This window comes from Ornithorhynchus anatinus, chromosome 9 (assembly GCF_004115215.2).
Source record: "Ornithorhynchus anatinus isolate Pmale09 chromosome 9, mOrnAna1.pri.v4, whole genome shotgun sequence".
NCBI classification, from domain to species: Eukaryota; Metazoa; Chordata; class Mammalia; order Monotremata; family Ornithorhynchidae; genus Ornithorhynchus; species Ornithorhynchus anatinus.
Window position 1 is genome coordinate 540,387 of NC_041736.1, and position 20,300 is coordinate 560,686.

Consider the following 20,300-nt stretch of genomic DNA (forward strand, 5'->3'; position numbering starts at 1 on the left):
CAGTGGGTCTTTCCTGTCAAATAAAGGAATAAACCCTCACCATTACTCTCTGGTTCAAGATAGAACTAGAGGAATATGCCGTCAATCACTTAGGAATAAATCCACCCTGCGCCAAGTTTACAACCAATTGTTTTATTTGTTATATGAAAAGCTAGAAAAAGCTGCCACTGGTTTCCCCAGGGGCCTCGTGACCAACATCCAAGGCAAAGGCATCCTAGGCCGGCGGAGCGGAAGAAGCGGTGGTCCAGACTGTGGTCCTTGGCCTCTGAGTGAGGCCCCTGCTGTGATCAGTACAGCGTCCCGCTAAGGGTGGGGTTGGCAGAAACCCAGACTCCAACACACACACCCAAGGTGCTCTGCTTTGGTCATCTGCCATGGCTCTTTGCGCCCGGAAGGATGTCAGGCCCCTCTCGCCCCAAACCCCTCCATGCTCCCAACTGCGACCATTTCGAAGAGCTCAATCTTCCAGGAGGTAGTTGGGGTTCACCACCAGGTAAGGGTCGTCTTCGTAGCTCTCTCTTCCGCCATCGGCAGCCCCGCGCAATCCTGCCTGGGTGAGTTCAATGAGAACGTGGTCCTGAAACACAAACACTGTTCTCACTCCGGTGCCCGCATCCCCAAAGGCACCGAGCCCCCCTGGGTGGCAGCCAGGCCCCCCTCCACCATCACCCGGAACTGCCTCAACCACTGGCCCCGAGTGACCCAGAGGGAGCTGATCAATCTATTCCTGGGGGCCTTTCACTCGATGCAAACTCTGAACTGGGTTCAGAGCACATCACCCAGGCAGAGCTCTCCCAACTATCACCCCCTGCTGCTGCTCATTCACCTCAAAACTACCCTGCCTGCAGCCTTAGGAAGAACACAAGAAAGGACATTCTTTGGTCAAGCCGACTGTCGATCTGGCATAGCAAAGTGTCTCCAACAGAAGCCACAGCAGTAGACCGGCAGTCAACGCGGAGTACAGGTTGTGTTCTTTCTTTCATCCACTGTACCTCAATCACATCTATCCCACTGTCTAACCCCATCTCACATCCTCCCTCTGGCCTGGAATTTCCTCCCCTTGGTATCTGGCAAATCACCACTCTCCCTGCCTTCAAAACCTTTCTAAAAATCACATCTTCTCCAAGAGACCTTTCGTGATTAAGCTCTCGTTTCCCTTATCCACCCTCCCCTCTGGGCCACCTAAGCTCCTGGCTGTACACTCCTTAAGCACTTTTGATCCTCCTCCAGCCCAACAGAAGCACACACCTTTCTACTCTACTTTACCCTTACCTCTAATTTATTTTAATGTTTGCCTCCCCCTGTAGTCTGTAAGCTTCTGTGTGCAGGGAACACGTCTACCAACTCTCCTGTACTAGACTTTCCCAAGTGCGCAGGACAGTGCTCTGCACACAGAAAGCATTTTTTTTAAAATGACGTTTGTTAAGTGCTTACTATATGCAAGGCACTGTCCTAATCGCTGTCCTAATACAAGATAATCAGGTTGGACAGTCCCTGTCCCACATGGGGCTCACAATTTGAGTAAACAAACACCACTGACTGACTGACATGCAATTCCTGACCCATAAGTGCCCTTTCCTCTTGCTTTTGGGTAACGTTCCACCCACCCAACCTGAGGCACCACTCGCATACACACAAGTCACTGTCCCTCTGTCCCCGGGTAGCACCCTCATCCATTTGCTCTCCCCATTATTTCTTTAGGCTTGACAGATCTCGAGGCATCGTTTCAATAGAGCCTGGCCTATCTATCAGCACGGTACACTGGAGAGAGCACGAGCCTGGAAGTCGGAAGGTCATGGGTTCTAATCCCGGCTCCGCCATTTGTCTGCTGTATGACCTTGGGCACGTCGCTTAACTTCTCTGGGCCTCAGTTACCCATCTGTAACATGGGGATTAAGACTGTGAGGTCCGGCTGTATCTATCCCAGCGTTTAGAACAATGCTTAACACATATTAAGCGCTTAAATACCATCATCATCATCATCTACCCCTTCTCCCCCTTATCTTTTGGCACCCAGTTGTCCATCCACGGCTGGCAGCTCCCAAGTAGCAGGGAGGACATTCACTCCATTTGCCAGCCGGCAGCAGGCAGGTGGTGCTTACTTAGGGTGGTGAACAGAATGACTTCCTGGTTTCTGCTCTCCCTCCAACCCACCACAGAACAACTAACCGTTGCCTTCCTTAGCCCTCCTGCATGTGCAATCTGCACATCCCCTCGGGGTCTCCAAGACTATGGGGAACTTTGCTAGTCGCTGTTCTTGACAAGTCTGCAATGAGAATCCAGAGGTATCGCCCTCTCTCTCTCCATTTTTAGGAATGCCAAAAGGTTGCTTGGGGGAAATTTCACTCAGGATGATTTCTCACTCCGCTGGCCACAGGCTCCCTGGGTGTATTCCAGTTAGACTGTGACACTGAGAATTACAGGAGTGACCTACTCGTTTACTTCACAGCCTTGCTGGCTGTCATACCCCCCCAAGTTCACCCTAAAATCTACAAGCACTAGCAGTCAGTCAAACCAAAACCACTCTTGACGAGAGCTGCCTTCAGGTTGGCCTTCTGCTGCAAGAATCTGGCGGGCCCCATCCCCCACCTTCGCCTACCTCTGTTTCCCCACAGCCCTGCACGGTCTGCCCTCTCCATCAGCTCGATGGCCAGAGGGAAAAATGCGCCCCAAGGGGAGAGCACCAGAGGAGCACACCATCCAGGCCATCCGGGAAGGTGCAGTTGGGAAGTGATAGGGCCTAGTGGAAAGACCTTGAGCCTAGGAGTCTGAGAACCCGGATTCTAGTCTCAGCACTGCCTCTTGTCTGCTGTGTGACTTCAGGCAAGTCACTTCACTTACCTGGGCCTCAGTTTCTTCAACTCTAAAATGGGGATTCAGTACCTGTTCCCCCGCCTACTTAATCTGTGAGCCCTACGTGGGACAGGGACTGTGTCCAACCTGAATAACTTGTATCTCTCTACCCAAGCACTTACATATGCCATCATTTACTATTATTATTATTACATACGTAGTGGGTGAGCCGATGAATGACTTTCTCTACGATTCTCTTTTTCTTTACGAGCTCCTCTTCAGAGTCTATTTCTGATTCGATCTCCTTCAGATACCAGTTTACCAGCTCACTCCTCTTTAGAGCCGACTCATCCTCTTCTGCAAAGAAAAATAATTTTTCCCAGGAATGAGGGTACTTTTCTGACAAACAGAAGCAATTACTCTTCACTTGCATGTACAGCAGATAGTCTCCCGACTCGTGACCTGTCCATGGCCCGGAAAACCCTCCAACTGGGGCCTGGGACCTAGACTGTCACCAGAATCCACCGTCAAGAGCCTCTGTCAAGGGGATAACCTCCTGTATGTGGGGAGCGAACCCAGGAAGTGAGAAGGCCCACTCCTGCACCCAGCCCCTTGGAAAGTAAACTGGCCCTCTAGACTTGTAAGCCCGCTGTGGGTAGGAAATGTGGTCTACCAACTCTGTTGTATTGTACTCTCCCGATCGCTTAATAAAGGGCCCTGCTAACAGTAAGCTCTCAATAAATTCCACTGATTACTTGATCGACTGGCCAAAGAGCTGGTGGGGCAAAAGTGGCCATGGGAAAGCAAGTCCCACAGGCCCGGCTTCCTAATTCCTGCTCCTCTCCCTCCCATGATCCCAAGACGGCCTCGCAGTCAGAACTCGGTCTTGAGTTTCTGGGCTGCTCAAGGACCCGAAACAAATGAGTTTTGCTCCAAGAGTAATCATGATGGTTATAACAACTAAACAGAATTGCTGGAGTGCCATGGTAGAGTGTATCGAGCATGGGTCTGAGACCCAGGAGGTCATGAGTTCTAATCCTGGCTCCACCACTTGCCTGCTGTGTGGCCTTGGGTAAGTCACTTCGTTTCTCTGGGCCTCACTTACCTCATCTGTAAAATGGGGATTAAGACTGTGAGCCCCAAGAGGGACAGGGACTGTGTCCAACCCGATTTGCTCGTATCCACTTCAGCACTTAATACATTGCTTGGCACACAGAAAGCGCTTAACAAATACCACAATTACAAAAGCTCTCTTCCTCTTCAATAGCATTCTTCTCCTTCCACCTTCTGGACTGGGAACTTAGGGAACCCGGGTCACTGAAAGATGAACCTGTGCCCTACAAGATGCCAGGGGAGGGATCCCTCTCAACCTCCTCCTGGGGCTCCCTCCTCCTGGGGCTCCTGGCAGCTACCCCCACACCGACCGTGACCAGGGTGGGGGACATCTTCGGCCAGGCTGGCAATCAACAACCAAGCTCGGCAGCTGGGGCTGGAGGGCTGTTTGGCCCGATCAGATCTCGGCGCTCACCTTCCTCCGCTTTCCTGAGGTGCAGCACAAGGAGGTTGGAGACGCGGCAGTACTCAGAAAAGCCGAGCCTCAGGGATGCTTTGGGAGCCGCCTCCCCAGGCAGCTCCTCCTGATGGCCATTGACTTCGCTCACGAACCCATTGACGCCAGCTGGAGCGGCTTCCTGGCCTGCGGAAAGGGTCAACACGAGCAACTGTTTGACATTGATTCTGCGCTCTGGACTCGGCGTCCCTTCCAGCCTCAACCCTCCCCACAAACAACCCGAGGTGCTGGGCCACTGACCGTTTCCCAAACAGTCCCCCAGAGACCCCCAGAAGCAGTTGGCCCCCGAGTCAACCAATCGAGGGTATTCAATGAGCCCAGTGGGGGGTCACCCCGCCTCACCATTTGCATCGTCTTGGGCCTCTTCCTCCATCAGGGCCTCCTCCTCTTGATCTAGATTGACATCTGGCGTCTCCACGCGGATGATGGATTTGTTCAGGAGCCGGAATGCCTCCTTCACGTGTTTAGGTTGCACCTGGAACACCCAAATAGCCCTCACCCTACTGGAATCGGCTGGGAAACCTGCCTGGAATAGTGGCCTGCCTTTCCATTACGCACCCAGAACCCCAGCCCTGTCCAAGGAGCAGAAGAGTACCCTCGCGGCTTTGGCCTGGTGGGTGGTCTGTCTCTGGGCAGTGAAGTAGAGGGCAAGCGATCCAGAGGAACACACCGTCCTTGTGGCAAGAAGCCTCCAAACCACCCCTCGCTTGCCCTCTGACAAAAAATTCCACAGCCCATCTGCACAGCTCCTCAGATTGCCCCTCCCCACAGGCAGCTCTAAGGACCCCGCCAGGGCCCTCAGTTTTTCTCTTCCTGCCCTGCCTTCGCTGCAAGCACCACCCAATCTCAAGGTCCTGACTCCCCGGTATGGCCACCTTCCCAGCCACCGTGGCTACTGTTTCCCACCAGGGACACGGCTCATGCTTAGGACAGAAAGCCCCTGAGGGAGACTCCGGGGCCCATCCAGACCTCCAGACCAGACACGGACCAGCCACACCCTCAGCAAGAGATCTCTCTCTCTTCTACATCCACTCCAATGCCACATGCCCATCACACCCGCCCAGGACCCGCTTCTCTTAGGCACCAACCTCATCACAGCAGTGCATCCGGGCCATTGCCTCAGAGAGACGGATCATGCTCTCCAGTTGCCGCACCGTTATACGCCATGAAGACTTGGTCACCCCAGAGCCGTCCCGCTGGCGCAGGCGTTTATACTGCTCCACGATGAAGTCCTCCGACTCTTTAGAGATCTGAGCGGAACAGCCCGGACAGACGGGACAGTCAGAAACAGTCTCCTCCCTGTGGAGACCAAGGCTAGAAGGTAGGCCCAAGGCAGACCCACTCAACTCAGGGGTAGAGTGGTGCCTGAGCCACCCCGATGGCCAATTCCGTCAGGCAAGTCTGCCCTGATATGCAAGGCCCCGATGTTCCCGGGAACCTTAGCCGTAGGTCATCATCCCATCAGCAAGGGCTGGTCCATTTCCACTTAAATGGGACCCAAACAGACAAGGGGTGCACTTTGGTCTCTTTCCCTAACAGTTTAAGGGAAAGCTCAAGGGCCTGGAGCATCTTGGACAGTAAAGAGTAGCAGGCAGAGGGCAGCTCAAATGTCATTTCTAAAGCTTGCCTGACACGCCACCAGCTGCTTGGGAATGTGCACCCGCCAATTCACTCCAACAAGAAACGAATAATAATAATGTTGGTATTTGTTAAGCACTTACTATGTGCAGAGCACTTTTCTAAGCGCTGGGGTAGATACAGGGTAATCAGGTTGTCCCACGTGAGGATCACAGTTAATCCCCATTTTACAGATGAGGTAACTGAGGCACAGAGAAGTGAAGTGACTTGCCCAGAGTCACACAGCTGACAAGTGGCAGAGCCGGGAGTCAAACCCATGACCTCTGACTCCGAAGCCCAGGCTCTTTCCACTGAGCCACGCTTCTTCTCCTACAGAAAAGTTATGAAGTCTCTCCACTTCACCCAGTGAGGAACTTAAGAGTGTCTAAGTTGTAAAGTGACTGCCATATTCCCATACAAACAATACTCAGTGGATGACCGCTGCTTAACGGTCTTTTGAGTCATCCATCTAGTTCCTGAACATCCCGCTCCCTGGAGAAGCCGAAAGCCAAAACCAGATCTTTCATGGAACAACCCAGGAAGGTGACTCTACGGATGGAACATTTGAGCCCTCAGACTCATCCTCCTACCTCCCAGTCTTTTCCCAGAACTAAAGGGCAGTGAACAGATGCAGTTTTCATCTCCTGCCCTGCCTTTACTGGAGGCCTAATGAGCAGTGAATTGTTCAGAGAGGGGCAGCCAAGAGGGGGAGGAACAGGAAGGGAAGGAGGACACAAAGCCCACCTGGGTGGAAGGCTGGAGCCTGAATAAAGAGATGGCCGCCTTGGCCAGCTCTGACATGTATAGGATTATCGGTCAGGGTTAGCAGCTGTCTGGCACATACCCAAAACCCAGCTGCCCCTGCTCTGCCAAGCCATTGGGAGCAGCAGGAAAAGACACTTTACCTTGGGTTTGAACTGCCTCGCAAAGAGCAGGTACCTCCTGATGTCATCGAGCGAATAAACACGATCAATGGACTCCTCTATTCGTGAGTGCAGATCCACAATGCGTCTGGCAATGGCGTAATCGGTGACCTAATTGGAAATAAGAGGATAGTCCGTTCAGTCCTAGCCTCAGCCGGTGTCTCCTGCGCCCCCGTTCCAGCGCCAGCTGGGGTCTGACCAGCCAGTTGGCTCTTCCACTAGACTAAACACCAATTCCCTGTCTGGAATAGGAGCTGCCCCTTGGAGAGCCGAACAGGGCCAAGAACCCAAGCATTCAGAGCCACAGAACAGAGGAGATGTCAGTAAGAGTCCTGAATATTTAACAAGGTCCTGCTACCCGACAGTATTTCAGAAGCGCTAGAGGGGAGAAGGGGGGCAGGGGAAGAGAGAAAGAGGAGCAGAGATTGGGTGAGAGAGGAGGAGGAGGGGAAGAATGACAGGGAAGAGAGAGTGCGTATTTGCTTTGTTGGCAAATGCCACCTTTGCCCAGCCCACCCAGGGCCAGCCTTTCCCCAATCCGTTCTGCCTGCTGGCCACCTGGGCCCCGTCGGGCCGATCGGACGTGGAAGCCGCGGGGGGCAGACAGCTCCTGCAGTTACCTCATTGCATTCATCCACGAGAATAAAGAAGAGATCAAATCGTGACATGATAGGAGCGGACAGGTTTATGTTCTGCTTCAGGGACTTCGAGCGGTCGTAGTGTCCGCTCACTGGATTTGCTGCTGCCAAAATTGACGTCCTCGCATTAAGAGTTGCCTGGAAAAATAAAATGCGTTAAAAGGACTTTGAGGGCAAAGCTGCCCTAGAGGAACTCTCAGAAGTCTGGTTTCTTCGGTAGAGTGCCTGGTCGAACTGTGCACCGGGGGCAGTGTGTGGGTTCGGGGGAGACGGCAATAATGGCGTCAACGTGCAGGCTCCTGTCCAAACAATATGCCACTCGAGCGAGCGTGCGTGCATTCTTGATTGCCAAACGCGTACTGCCAGGGCGCACCTGCTGTGTAACCAAGGGTCTTGGGCATTTCTCACTTCAGTGCTTTCACCAGGATCTTAGCAGCTTAGAAGCTGAAAAACTAAAAGTGTTTGTGGACTCAGAGACGCTTCAGTACCAGGCACAAGCTTTACTTGACTGGATGGGGCAATCTGCTTTGTAAGTCCACCTGCTTCACTGGCCACAGTTGGCTGAGGAAGACGAATCCCAAGCTGGCCACTCTGTGGCACCATCAGCTGCCTCGACATCAGCCTTCACCCTTTCAGGTGCCTCACGAGGTTGGGACGGGGGTGGGGGGGTGCGGGGTGGCGCACGAACCCTGCGAAAATTACCTTAACTCCTGCCTTGGTGATGGAGATAGTCTGCTGCTCCATGGCTTCGTGAATGGCCACCTGGTCCCTCATGTCCATCTTGTCAAACTCGTCGATGCAGCACACTCCCTGGAGCGCAGATAGCGAAGCAGCTAAACTCTCCACTAGCATTGCGACCTCAGCCAGCACAAAACCCGCCCCGGGATGGACTTGGGGAATCACACCATTTACTTTTGAGAGAGACGAGCCATTTATCCCAACTCTCCCTAGGTTACGTAGGGGATGGCTGGCATCGCTGACCAGGTCTCGGGCACCCAGAAGCCCGAACAAAACGGAATACCTCCAGACCATGGGAGCTTAATCAACATCAGCCACTGGTGCAAGCCCTGGTATGGGGGGAGCCTCATCGCATTCCTTAGTCACAGCAGCACTGGGATTCAGTTAATCAAATAGATCGATAGTTGGGATTTATTGAGTGCTTAATGTGTGCAGAGCACAGTACTACACACTTGGGAGAGGACAACAGACTTGGTAATCATGTTCTCATCCTACAAAGACCTTACAGCCTATAGAGGAAGACACACAGACATGTACACAAGTGCTGGGGGACCAACGGTGGGGTGAAAATGAGGTATTTAAAAAGTACACATCCAAGTGCATGGGTGACGCAGAAGGGAGGGGGAGAAGGGGAAATGAGGGCTCATTACAAATGCGACACTGTTCTGAGGGGAAAATCTGAACTGCCAGTGGAAAATAGGGTCTTTCCGAGTCTTTCTGACGGGTCCTTCTCACAAACTGACACTCTGGTCTTACATTATCGGCTAGCATCAATGCTCCAGCTTCAATGACAAACTCGTGGGACTCTTCATCTCTCACGACAGCTGCCGTGAGACCAGCTGCACTGGAAGCTTTGCCACTGGTGTAGACCGCTCGGGGGCTAAACTCTTCCACATGCCTGCTCAAAGAGAGCGGAGAAACCCATCAGCCCGCCACTATCCCCCTCGGGGCACGCTTCCCAGAGAACACCGGCCTATGAAGGTTACGTGCTTCGACAACTCTCCGGACTGGGGCCAACTGAGAAGCGAAGCACGCGCTGTTCCCGGCGACCCCTTCAGCCTCCCCCCAGACCAAATGGAAAGGAGCAATAGGCCACAATAGGTGAAGGTAAAGAATCTGAAGCCTTTCCCTGCCCGTTAGCCCATACAGGCACATAGCACTCAATCTCTGTCACATGACAAGAAGAAAATACAGCCTAAGTGGTCCATCTGTTTTAGAAGACAGACCGAGGAATGGCTTAATCAGTTTAAGTTTCCATGTGACACATTTCTGGAAGAAAGGTTCAGGTAGAAAACCGATGCTTAAAAATCAGAACCTTAAGCTTGTCACATTGTCTGTTTCAAGGGTGTCGCCACCCTCAGCAACGAGGGCCTTCTGGTCCTCAAGGTCCAGAGCTCCTGGAACCCGCTCGGGGGACCTGACCCCGACCCTGGAGACTCACTTCAGAAACTGGCTCTTGGCTGTACTCGGGTCACCGACGATGCACACGTTGACATCCCCTCGCAGGGAGGTGCCTTCCCCAGTGGTCTTGGGGACCCCACCGAAAAGCATCAGTAGGACACCCCGCTTCACCTCATCATTGCCTGCAGGGAGAAGTTTTTGATGAGGCATGGCAGGAAGTTCCCTGCCAGCTCTGAAGAATTCTGGGTGAGTGAAGGGTCTCTGAATCTCACTCTGGCATGTGCTGTCCAGGGAGCAGCCTCCGGTTCCAGGCCGCAGCAGTCCTGAATTGGACTGGGAAGAAAGACCCCTCCATCCCTGGCCCAGCCCAGGAAAATGACTCTGCCACCCGGTTCAGATGCTCACTGGGAAAATAGGGATGGTCCTGCCCACCCCTCCTTCCCTCCCAGCAGTAAAACTAGAGTAAACAGAACAAACAGCTTTGGGGAATCACGCAGTCGGCTCTTAGATGTCACCTTCTGCCCTACTCAGCTGAGTCTGTCTACCCAAGCACTTCGGGCTGCCACTCTGCTTCTCCCATGGGGAAGATAACTCAACAGAATCAACTGCTCTGATAGCACAACCTCACACTGAGCCTACCCTCTTAAAGCTTGTGGGGAACTCTCCTTTTCCCCGCTGACAGCTGATGTTTTTTCACCTCACTATTCCATCCCACCGAGACTGGGATGCCAGTCTCAAGCAGGTGCAGCCAGACTTCCTAACAAGAGAGCTGCCGGCAGTTAAGAGGCTGGAAGCCCACCTTCAGGAAGCACAGACCTGCTCAGTGATCACTGGCTCTTAAAAGAGCCCAGAAAACCTTACGCAGCTTGATACTCAGGCTAGTGATGGTTGTGGGGAAAATCTCAGCGGGAAGAGAGTAGCTCAGTTGGGGGTGGGGAGGCTCCCCAATCAGTTTGGGCAGGGAGTGGCAGTCTCGAGTGGACAAGGCTCCCAACGAGCCTGGCGGAATCTGGGTCAGTTGCTACACTACTGACTGGAAGCTCTGTGAGTCTTGGGGCACACCATCTAGGTTGCCATGAAAGGTAAGGATCTCTTCAGGGTGGTTTGACTGCAGTCCCGGTCCAGAGGCGGGGGGCTCGACTAGATGACCTTTCGGAGACCCACCCAGCCCAAGGATTCAGATAGCTGCTCCCATTAAATATGCAACTCTTAGGCAGGGTAGGGGGCTCTCTCACCATGAATGGTAGGGAAGAGGCTGGTGCAGAGGTTGTGGTACAGGTTCTTGTCTTGGCTCATTTCAAATACTTTCTCCCACTCCTTCACAGACATTTGGTTCTTGATGCTCTCGGCCGTCTGCTCCTCATCTCGGAGCTCTTTCCCACCAAACTAAAAAGAAAATGGAAGAGTTATTGAGAAAGCCACTAGATACAGTCTGAAACACAGGTACTGTGCCTCTGGGAGAATCAGAGAACCCACACTAATAGCATTCAAATCTGCATAAACACCTCTCGGGCTGTAGACAGAGAGTCAAAATTCAGAGGCAAAGTGAACCTAGCAAAAGTCTTCCAAACCCTAGACAGGTGATCTCCATCATTTCAACTAGGTTGAAAAGAGACATTACTGAAACAGTCACAACACTGACGCGGAAATGAGAAAGAAAGAGATAGCAAGAGGCAGACTGATACAGACAGAGGAAACTCAAAAGGACAAGGACTAGAAGCTATGTCAAGCAAGGCCAAGCCAAGCCAGGCCAGGGCTGGACTAACCCAAGCTCAATAGAACAAGTGCTCTGGCATCTCTGGACTCCCACGCCAGGAAAATCACTGCAGAGGTTCCTTCATTTTCAGCCAGATGCTCAGAGACAAGGAGGGCAGCTTGTTCATAGCTCATAGACAAGCTTAGAGTCGAAGCAAAGGGGAGGGGCGATAGGGGAAATTTACGGGTTAGTCTGGGAAGGCCTCTCGGAGGAGGGTTTTGAAGGTGGGGAGAGTGATGGTCTATTGAATATCAAGGGGAGAGGTCCAGGCCCAAAGGAGAATGTAGTCAGGGAATCAAATGATCAAATATCACTGACTGGTTGATCAAACCCCTCTCAAGTCTTCAGACCTGCTCGATGCCAGGGAGCCTGCTGCCGGGCATTCTGGAACCAGTGGGGCCTTGGGAAGAAGAGCTGAAGCAATGGAAACTGGAGAGCTCTAACGGCTGCCCACCCGCCCAACTGCTGATGATGCTCAGCGAGTGGCACTGAGCATGTTGGAATGCAGTACAGGCCATTCACCAAGAACTTCTGGGGCTCCAGATACAGATGCTGCAATGCTGCAGCAGACCGAGTAAAGCCCTCACTTCCACGGCACAGAGGGCAGACACGGAGCGGCCCCCATTTGGACCAGACTCACCCTTGGGTTAGTTGGTGCAACGTAACAGGCAAGGAAGACCAGCTTGTATGACAGGTCTCGAACGCCAAGGGCCCGGAGTCCTCTAACGCCCTCGGTCTCATACCCTTCGACGCCACTGACCCGGGAATCCGTCTCTGCTCGTGCTCCTTTGAAGAGGAAGGGATCACGGACCTTAGCACCGACCGGTCAAATCCCAACCAGCCCTCTACTGCTCACGGCAAAGAAGGGTTGGTTCAAATCCATCCGCAGCCCCCAAATCCCACTGTAGCTGACAGTTTCCCCCTTTTCTTGATCCCCACTCCACCCGACTTCTCCTGAGGCCAGCAAAAAGCAGCAAAGTTGGCATTTGCGGTTTCACCCTGCCCTTTCCCAGCCCCCCTTCTAGTGGAAGACTGCAAACTGAGGCAGAGGGGAGGGTAAAAGTACAGCGTACCCGGCTAAGTCGTCCCTGGATAATCAGGCAGCGTCCTGGAAGGAGCTGGCCCCCAGCACACGCTACAAGTGCCTCACTTGGAGTTTGTGGTCAGTTGGCAGGCGGGGGTGGGGGGTGTCTCGTGGAGGCCTGGCTTTGTGACCGAGGGACTCACCTGGGGTACTCAGCTTGGCAACGTCCGGCACTACAATCAGGGTCCCCGTGAAGTCACATCGGTCCCCGGCCTGGGCCGACTCCACAGCTTCTGCTCGCAAGATCACCTCCAGGCTGCGGGGGATACTCCCCCGAGGGAGCTCGGCTTGAGTCTCCTGAACACGCACCTACCACAGGGAGAACAAAACAGCGAGACGTTTGGAAGGAAAGCGAACAGGGAGTTCTGGTCTCCTGGAAAGTCCCCAACCTCCACCTTACCTCATGTCTTGATTTCTGACAATGCCCCCACTGGTGCCACCCTCCAACCCCAGAAATCTTCCTTACAGAAACTCTGTCTCGGCCATGTGGACTACAGCGCAAGTGATTATTCCTTGCTTCGCCAGCTTCGCCTGCCACTCCCTTTGTAATGGAGTCATTCTCCTTACAGGTTTGGGATGAGGAAAATCAGAGGCATAGAAATGCTAAGCGGTAACTCGTAAAGCATACCACCTCACCTAAGAGAAACTACAATTCTAAAATGACGTCTTTTGAAAACACAGCAAGTCCAGGTATTGAGAAATACAGGCTGTGCTTGCTAACAGAAAGATAGCATTTCGGGTAGGATGAGCGCAAGAAAAATTTGAGTCCGTGTGTGCTTGCGACGACTAGACAGGCTCACAGGAGCCTATGCGCCGCTCCTGGTTCAGAGAGACTGGACCCGTTGAGCTCCCTAAATGGTTGTCCTTTCCAATCAATCAGGAAGGCAAAGGGAGACGAAGGCTAAACATACCATCTGGCCAAAGAGCTCCCGACGAGGCTTAGTACCAACAGACCTGCCGCTAGGAACCAACACACCCTCCTCACTGAGGCTAATGCAGCTGGGTATAGGCTGGTTTTCGATGTTCTGTTGCTCTCCTTGGGCAGAGGCTGCATAAGGCAAGGAGGCTAAGAAGCAGGCTCAGATTCAATCCATGGTATTCACAGAGCACTTACTTTGTTCAAGGCACTGTACTAAGAGTGTGCAGGAAAATACAGTACAAACAGTTGACAGACGCAATCTTGGCCCACAAGGAGCTTAACAGTCTACTGGACCTGGGCAGAGACAGGCCCCACATGGGACACCCCTGTTAAGCATGTCAAGGATCTACATTTCTTAGCATACGACACAGGCAGTGTCAGTCCTGCCCTACTCTTTTCTGCCACACTCACAGTCCCTCCCATAGACATGTCCACCAACTCTGCTCTACTGTACTCTCCCATGTGCTTAGTATAGTGCTGTGCACTAGCGCTCAATAAATACCATCAATTGATTGAAAATGATCTCACGGTCAGCAGCATGAACTTTGAGAATGCCAGACACTCAAGATTCACGGAGGGTCTGTGCACAGGCCCGAATACCTGGGGCAGAGCCATGCCATCCTAAGTTGGGCCAGAACCTCCACAGACATTTGGAGGAAGCGCTGTCCTCCTCGGCCTCTTTGTAACTTTCCCACTGGCGACCCATCTCTCATCCTCCTAGAATCCCTCAATGTTTTCTGTTGGCACCCCTGCGAAAACGAACCCACAGCTCTTCTATGTCCTCCTTCCTGAAACACGGGACCAGAAGTGTACCCAGACCGGGGTTTCAACATGGAAAAAAATTGGCCTCTGGTTTGGTTTCCTCATTGTCCCCCTAAGCACGCTAGGGATTAACAGGACATTTGCTCTTTAGTTTCTAAAGTCTCCAACCCACACTGAGTGCCTAGATCAGTACTAGCAGTCAATTTCAGCAGTCGATGCAGAAATCCCAATTTGACATGCTCACAGCCTCTTCCCTCAGGACAGAAAAGAGGATAATGACAGAAAAGAGGATAATTAAACACTTAATTTAAATCCACAGAACAAAGATGCCAGTTTTTGAGGCCAGTTGTATTTTCAACATGCGAACTTGAGTTTTCGGTTGGAGGGAGAAATGAAGATAAAAACGAGTCTCTCTCAACAATCTCAGATGATGAATCACCTTGGTGCCTCCCCCACTTGCCATCAAATAACCCCACAGGGCCTAATAGGCCAACTGACTGGGGCCCGCAAGGTGTTGCCACCAGCCGCAGGGAGCCGGGCCGGCCCACTAGACAACAGGCACGTACCTTTTGGAAGTCGACGAATCTGGACTTGTTGGTGTCCAGCAGGAACCGCCTCCTGTTGGCGCACACGGGGTTTCTGCAGATGCTGGGCTGGGTGTACTTAAACTGCTGCTCCACATCTCTGATGGCCGTCTGGCAGTCCAGGCACAGGAAGGTTCCGCTCACCAGTTCCGGGTGAACCGGGTGGGTGCGGACCACTTGCCCGCTAATGCGGGTGAGCGACCCGATCCTCGCGGCGGTCAGCTCTCGAATTCTGTCAAGAGACCCCCGCCACCCCCGTTACCCATGTGCCACCTCTCCGGGCGAGTCGCCGACTATTTCGAAGGGAAGTTGGCAGCGAAATGCCCAATCCCACAAATTACATGGGGTTTTCCCGTTGGCAGACAAGGGCGCGCCTGGCGACATCAGCCACAGGCGTGGCAGCCCAGCTCTTGCCTGGAGGACTGTTTCTTCTTACACTTGGGAAATTCCCAAGATATCACCAAAGGAATGGGAAATGGGCCACTAATTACTTCACTACTTTTCAGGTTTATGAAAGGCCTACTGTGGTCCATAGGCAAGTCTCAATTTCTTCCCGCTGCTTATAATTTTAGGAAAGAAGAAATAGGTTGCAAGTTCTCCCCATTATTACTTTTGCAATTCCATCAGCTCAAGCCATGTCTCAGCCCCACTTTGCCTGTTGCTAATAACAATGATAGCTGTAATCACTGTGGTATTTGTTAAACACTTACTGTGTGCCAGGCACTATACTAAACACTGAGGTAGACGGGAGATAACCCGGCCGGACATGACCCCTGCCCCAGAGGCTCACGGTGTAGGTGGGAGGGAGAACAGACACTAAATCCCCATTTTACAGATAAGGAAACTGAGGCACAGAGAAGTTAAGTACCTTCCTGCTGTAGACATCATCACTCATTTTGCCTCCTCCTCTTTTGGAATTCTGGCCCTGCCGTGACCCGGCTCTTCTGACGCCTGGTCTGACCTGACTTCTACGAAACTATGCTGACAAAAGGACGTCTCAGCCACCTCAGTTCTGTGTCTAAATTCTATACAAAACCCCACAAACCCTCCCCTCACCACATCACCATAACTGCATTAGGGAACGGTTTGGTAGTTCGGAGCTCTCTCCCTCTTAAGGAAGACAAAGGGAAAGAGAGAAAATTTCTTACTTGTGTCTAGTAGGCAGGTCTTGAAATGCAACATAGAAATCCTTCGCAAAAGGAATCTCTTTCCGGTCTTTGACAAAGCTTTTCAATGCTCGGCAAAGATAAGGGTAAACCCTGGAACAGAACAGAAGTTCACCTGGGGGCCTAGCTGACAGGCTCCCCTTCCCCACACCAGCCAGGAACACCCCTCACCTCCCGGCACCACCGTAACATCACAAAACCGACCAGATCAGGCCTGTCCTTCTGGCTATCGTAGCCAGCGGGCAGGCTTGGGGGAGTTTCTTCCATGCTCTGGGGTGGGTCTCCTAGCAGAGGAATCCTCAGCCTAACTACAGTCGCTAAACCCACTTCGATACTCCAGGAATCATTGGTGAAATATCCCTCAGCAACCCTGGAATTAACCATTTTAATAAGAGGGATACTTAAGCCATTTATTAAGCCCTTCTTAATATCATTCAACACTCATCCACCCCGAGTGTACAACAAAACACACAATTAGCTCCACCACAATTCCCCAAGTTCTATATCCTCGCTCATCCTTTATCACTACAGCAGTCCGATTTCGGGGGGAGGAGAGTGGGTCCTGGGGGGAGGGGAAGGTGTGGAGCCATGAAGTAATAATACAAAGGAAAACCTGTCAGAACTTGAAGGCAGACTGAATGTGAGAAATAAATGACAGAGAAGCTGAAAGTGTCACTAAGGTTGCAAGGTTGTGGGACAGGGAGAGTGGTGACAGGGCTGATAATGTCTGGAAGTGAGGAAGAGGGGAAAGCTCAGGAGGGCAGGGAAGATGTTCAGGTTTGAGCACACTATGTTTTAGGTGCCAGCAAGACAGCCAGAGGGCCCTGTCCCATAGCCATAGGAGATCTGGGAAGATCCTACAGCAATCAAAGAGAGGGCAGAGCAGGAGCTGTAGAATTCAGACTGAATACACACAATGACTGCCCTACTACCCTCCCATTCACCTGTTTGACCAAGCAGCTTAAATTCCTGAATTTCAAAGAACCCAACAGACAACTTACCTGTAGAACTCCTCTTGGACAGTGGTAGACAGCTGCTGATTAAATTCTTCCAAGTCCAAAAAGCTCACAACTAAAGTGTTCCTCTCTGGACGAATCAGCTCTTCTGCCATTTGCAAGTATTTTACTTCTCCATCGCTGCTCTGGAACCTGCAGACACCAGGATGGAGGAAAGAACTAAACTTAACAAATGGACCTACCCCTCCATGCAAGGAAGGGATGGGGGTAGGAGAACCCTCCGCTGAGCACTTGACAGCCCAAGAATTTCAGATAAAGAAAATTTGGTGGGCCTGGAAAGTCCAGAATATCCAGGCTTTTCAAGAAATCTAGAAACTCCTAAAATGAAGGGTGTTCTGTTCTAGTCCTGGTTTACCCATCAACTCAAGGTACTCAATTGATCCAAGAGGATTTGGTGAAAATAATAAGCCCTGCAACTGGGTAAAAATAAAAAAATTCAATCAACGGTATTTAGAGAAGCAGCGGGGTTCAGTGGAAAGCGCCCAGGCTTGGGAGTCAGAGGTCATGGGTTCTAATCCCGGTTCTGCGACTTGCCAGCTTTGTGACTTTGGGCAAGTCACTTCACTTCTCTGTGCCTCAGTGACCTCATCTGTAAAATGGGGATTAAAACTGAGCCCTACGTGGGACAACCTGATCACCTTGTGTCCCTCCCCCCAGCGCTTAGAACAGTGCTTTGCACATAGTAAGCGCTTAACAAATACCACCATTATTATTACTGAGCATTTCCTGTGTGCAGAGCACTGTACAAAGCACTTGGGAAAGTACAATACTGCAATAAACGGTGACATTCCCTGCCCACAATGAGCTCCAGTTTGTAATTCACTCCGCTGCCCAGATCATTTTTCCAAAAAAGCATTCAGTTCATACCTCTCATTTCTCAAAAATCTCCAGGGGTTGCCACCCACCGCAGCATCAAAAACTCCTTATAATCAGTTTTAAGGCCCTCAGTCAGCTGTGCCCCTACCTTTCCTTGTTGGCCTCCTGAAACCCAACCAGGTGCAGTTGGCTCCTCCAGTGCCAATCTACCCACTGTACATCCCTCTCATCTACCCCACCGCCGACCCCTTGCCCACATCCTCACTCTGGCCTAGAACTCCCTTCCACTTCCCCTCCAAGAGACCACCACTCTCCCTTCCTTCAAAGCCCACCTAAAAAAATCACATCTCCGAGAGGCCTGCCTATTGGCGCCTCCCTTTCCTGTCGTCCGTGCTCCTGGATCCATATCCCGGGATATTTAATTCATTCATTCAATAGTACTTATTAAGCACTTATTAATAATAATAATAATAATGTTGGTATTTGTTAAGCGCTTACTGTGTGCCGAGCACTGTTCTAAGCGCTGGGGTAGACCCAGGGGAATCAGGTTGTCCCACGTGGGGCTCACAGTCTTAATCCCCATTTTACAGACGAGGTAACTGAGGCACCGAGAAGTCAAGTGACTTGCCCAAAGTCACACAGCTGACAAGTGGCCGAGCTGGGCCGAGCTTACTATGTGCACAGCACTATACTAAGCGCTTGGAATGTACAGTTAGCGCTTAGAACAGTGCTCTGTACGTAGTAAGTGCTTAACAAATACCAACATTATTATTATTATTATTACAGTTCGGCAACAGAGAGAGACAATCCCTGCCAGCCTAAACAAGGTTGCTGCACAACACTTACGGTCGCATCCTTCTAATAAAAATAATGATGATGGCATTTGTAAAGCGCTTACTATGTGCAAAGCACTGTTCTCCGCGCTGGGGAGGCTACAAGGTGATCAGGTTGCCCCACATGGGGCTCAGTCTTCATCCCCATTTTACAGATGAGGCAACTGAGGCACAGAGAAGTGAAGTGACTTGCCCACAGTCACCCAGCTGACAAGTGGCGGCGCCGAGATAATCATAATGATGGTATTTGTTAAGCGCTTACTATGTGCAAAGCACTGTTCTAAGCGCTGGGGAGGACAGAGGGTGATCAGGTTGTCCCAAGTGGGGCTCACAGTCTTCACCCCCATTTTACAGATGAGGTCACTGAGGAATGAAGTGACTGGCTCAAAGTCACCAGCTGACAAGCGGCGGGGGCGGGATTAGAACCCACGACCTCTAACTCCCTGGCCCGCGCTCTTTCCACCGAGCCACCCCACTTCATCCATTTGATAGTATTTATTGAGTGCTTATTATGTGCAGAGCACTGCACTAAGCGCTGAGGAGCAGCAGCGTGGCTCAGTGGCAAGAGCCCGGGCGGGGGAGTCGGAGGTCATGGGTTCAAATTCCGACTCCGCCGCTTGTCAGCTGGGTGACTTCGGGCAAGTCACTTCATGGGCCTCAGTGACCTCAACTGTAAAATGGGCCTGAAGACCGTGAGCCCCACGTGGGGCAACCGATCACCTTGTACCCTCCCAGTGCTTAGAGCAGTGCTTTGCACATAGGCAATGCTTAATAAATGCCATCATTATGATGATTATTGCCATTCGGCTTCTCATGCAGATGAGGTCACCGCGGCCCAGAGAGGTTGAGGGAGTCGCCCGGGGCCCCGCAGCAGGCAAGGGGCGGGATTAGAACCCACGACCCGCGCTCCTTCCACCGAGCCCCGCCGCCTCGTTCATCCCATAGCATTTACAACCATCATGCTGCTATGTGTTAAGCGCTTACTATGTGCAGAGCCCTGCACGAAGCGCTGGGGAGAGGCAGCGTGGCTCAGTGGCAAGGGCGCGGGCGGGGGAGTCGGAGGTCATGGGTTCAAATTCCGCCTCCGCCGCTTGTCAGCTGGGTGACTTTGGGCGGGTCACTTCTCTGGGCCTCAGTGACCTCAACTGTAAAATGGGCCTGAAGACCGGGAGCCCCACGGGGGACAACCGATCACCTTGTACCCTCCCAGCGCTTAGAGCAGGGCTTTGCACATAATCATCATCACGTTGGCATCGGTTACGCGCTTACTCTGGGCAGAGCCCTGTTCTAAGCGCTGGGGGAGATAGAGGGGAATGAGGTGGTCCCCCGTGGGGCTCCCGGTCTTCATCCCCATTTCCCAGAGGAGGCAACTGAGGCCCAGTGAAGTGCCTCGCCACAGTGACCCGGCTGACAAGCGGCGGGGCCGGGATTTGAGAGGTGACGGGGTGCGGAGCCCTGCACGAAGCGCTGGGGAGAGGCAGCGTGGCTGAGGGGGCGAGGGGGCAAGGGGGCGGGACGGCGGGGGGCGGCGCACTCACTCCTCCAGGAAATCGAGGAAGAGCTTCTGGCACTTCTCGGCCACTTGGTCGCGGACGGGCTGCTGCGGGAGGCCGGGCCCCGGCTCCGCCGCCGCCACCAGGTCCATGATGACGATGGCGACGGTGATGGCGCCGCCGGCCGCGAG

General features: G+C 52.5%; 1 protein-coding gene across 1 annotated transcript; it reads right to left on the bottom strand.

Annotated features, from left to right (window-relative positions):
• Nucleotides 1-111: 111 nt before the first annotated feature.
• MCM6 (minichromosome maintenance complex component 6) lies at nt 112-20,300 on the bottom strand. The gene is made up of 17 exons (XM_029072556.2): nt 20,155-20,300; nt 16,953-17,099; nt 15,934-16,044; nt 14,768-15,017; nt 12,664-12,829; nt 12,077-12,222; nt 10,916-11,066; nt 9,721-9,862; nt 9,036-9,177; nt 8,244-8,351; nt 7,524-7,679; nt 6,886-7,014; nt 5,452-5,613; nt 4,706-4,838; nt 4,322-4,489; nt 3,011-3,150; nt 112-577 (listed from the first exon to the last, which is right to left on the bottom strand). Exons 1-17 carry the CDS (start codon nt 20,259-20,261, stop codon nt 458-460), a joined length of 2,478 nt encoding a protein of 825 aa, XP_028928389.1. The 5' UTR covers nt 20,262-20,300; the 3' UTR covers nt 112-457.

Bases quoted from the DNA above. Each gene is read 5' to 3' on its own strand.
- MCM6 (XM_029072556.2), bottom strand. From the start codon at position 20,261: ATGGACCTGGTGGCGGCGGCGGAGCCGGGGCCCGGCCTCCCGCAGCAG. The intron at 12,223-12,663 runs GTGAGTCCCTCG...TCCTCTTCAAAG, and splicing joins TGCCAAGCTGAGTACCCCAG to GAGCACGAGCAGAGACGGAT. The intron at 4,839-5,451 runs GTTGGTGCCTAA...TGGGTGTTCCAG, and splicing joins GGATGCACTGCTGTGATGAG to GTGCAACCTAAACACGTGAA.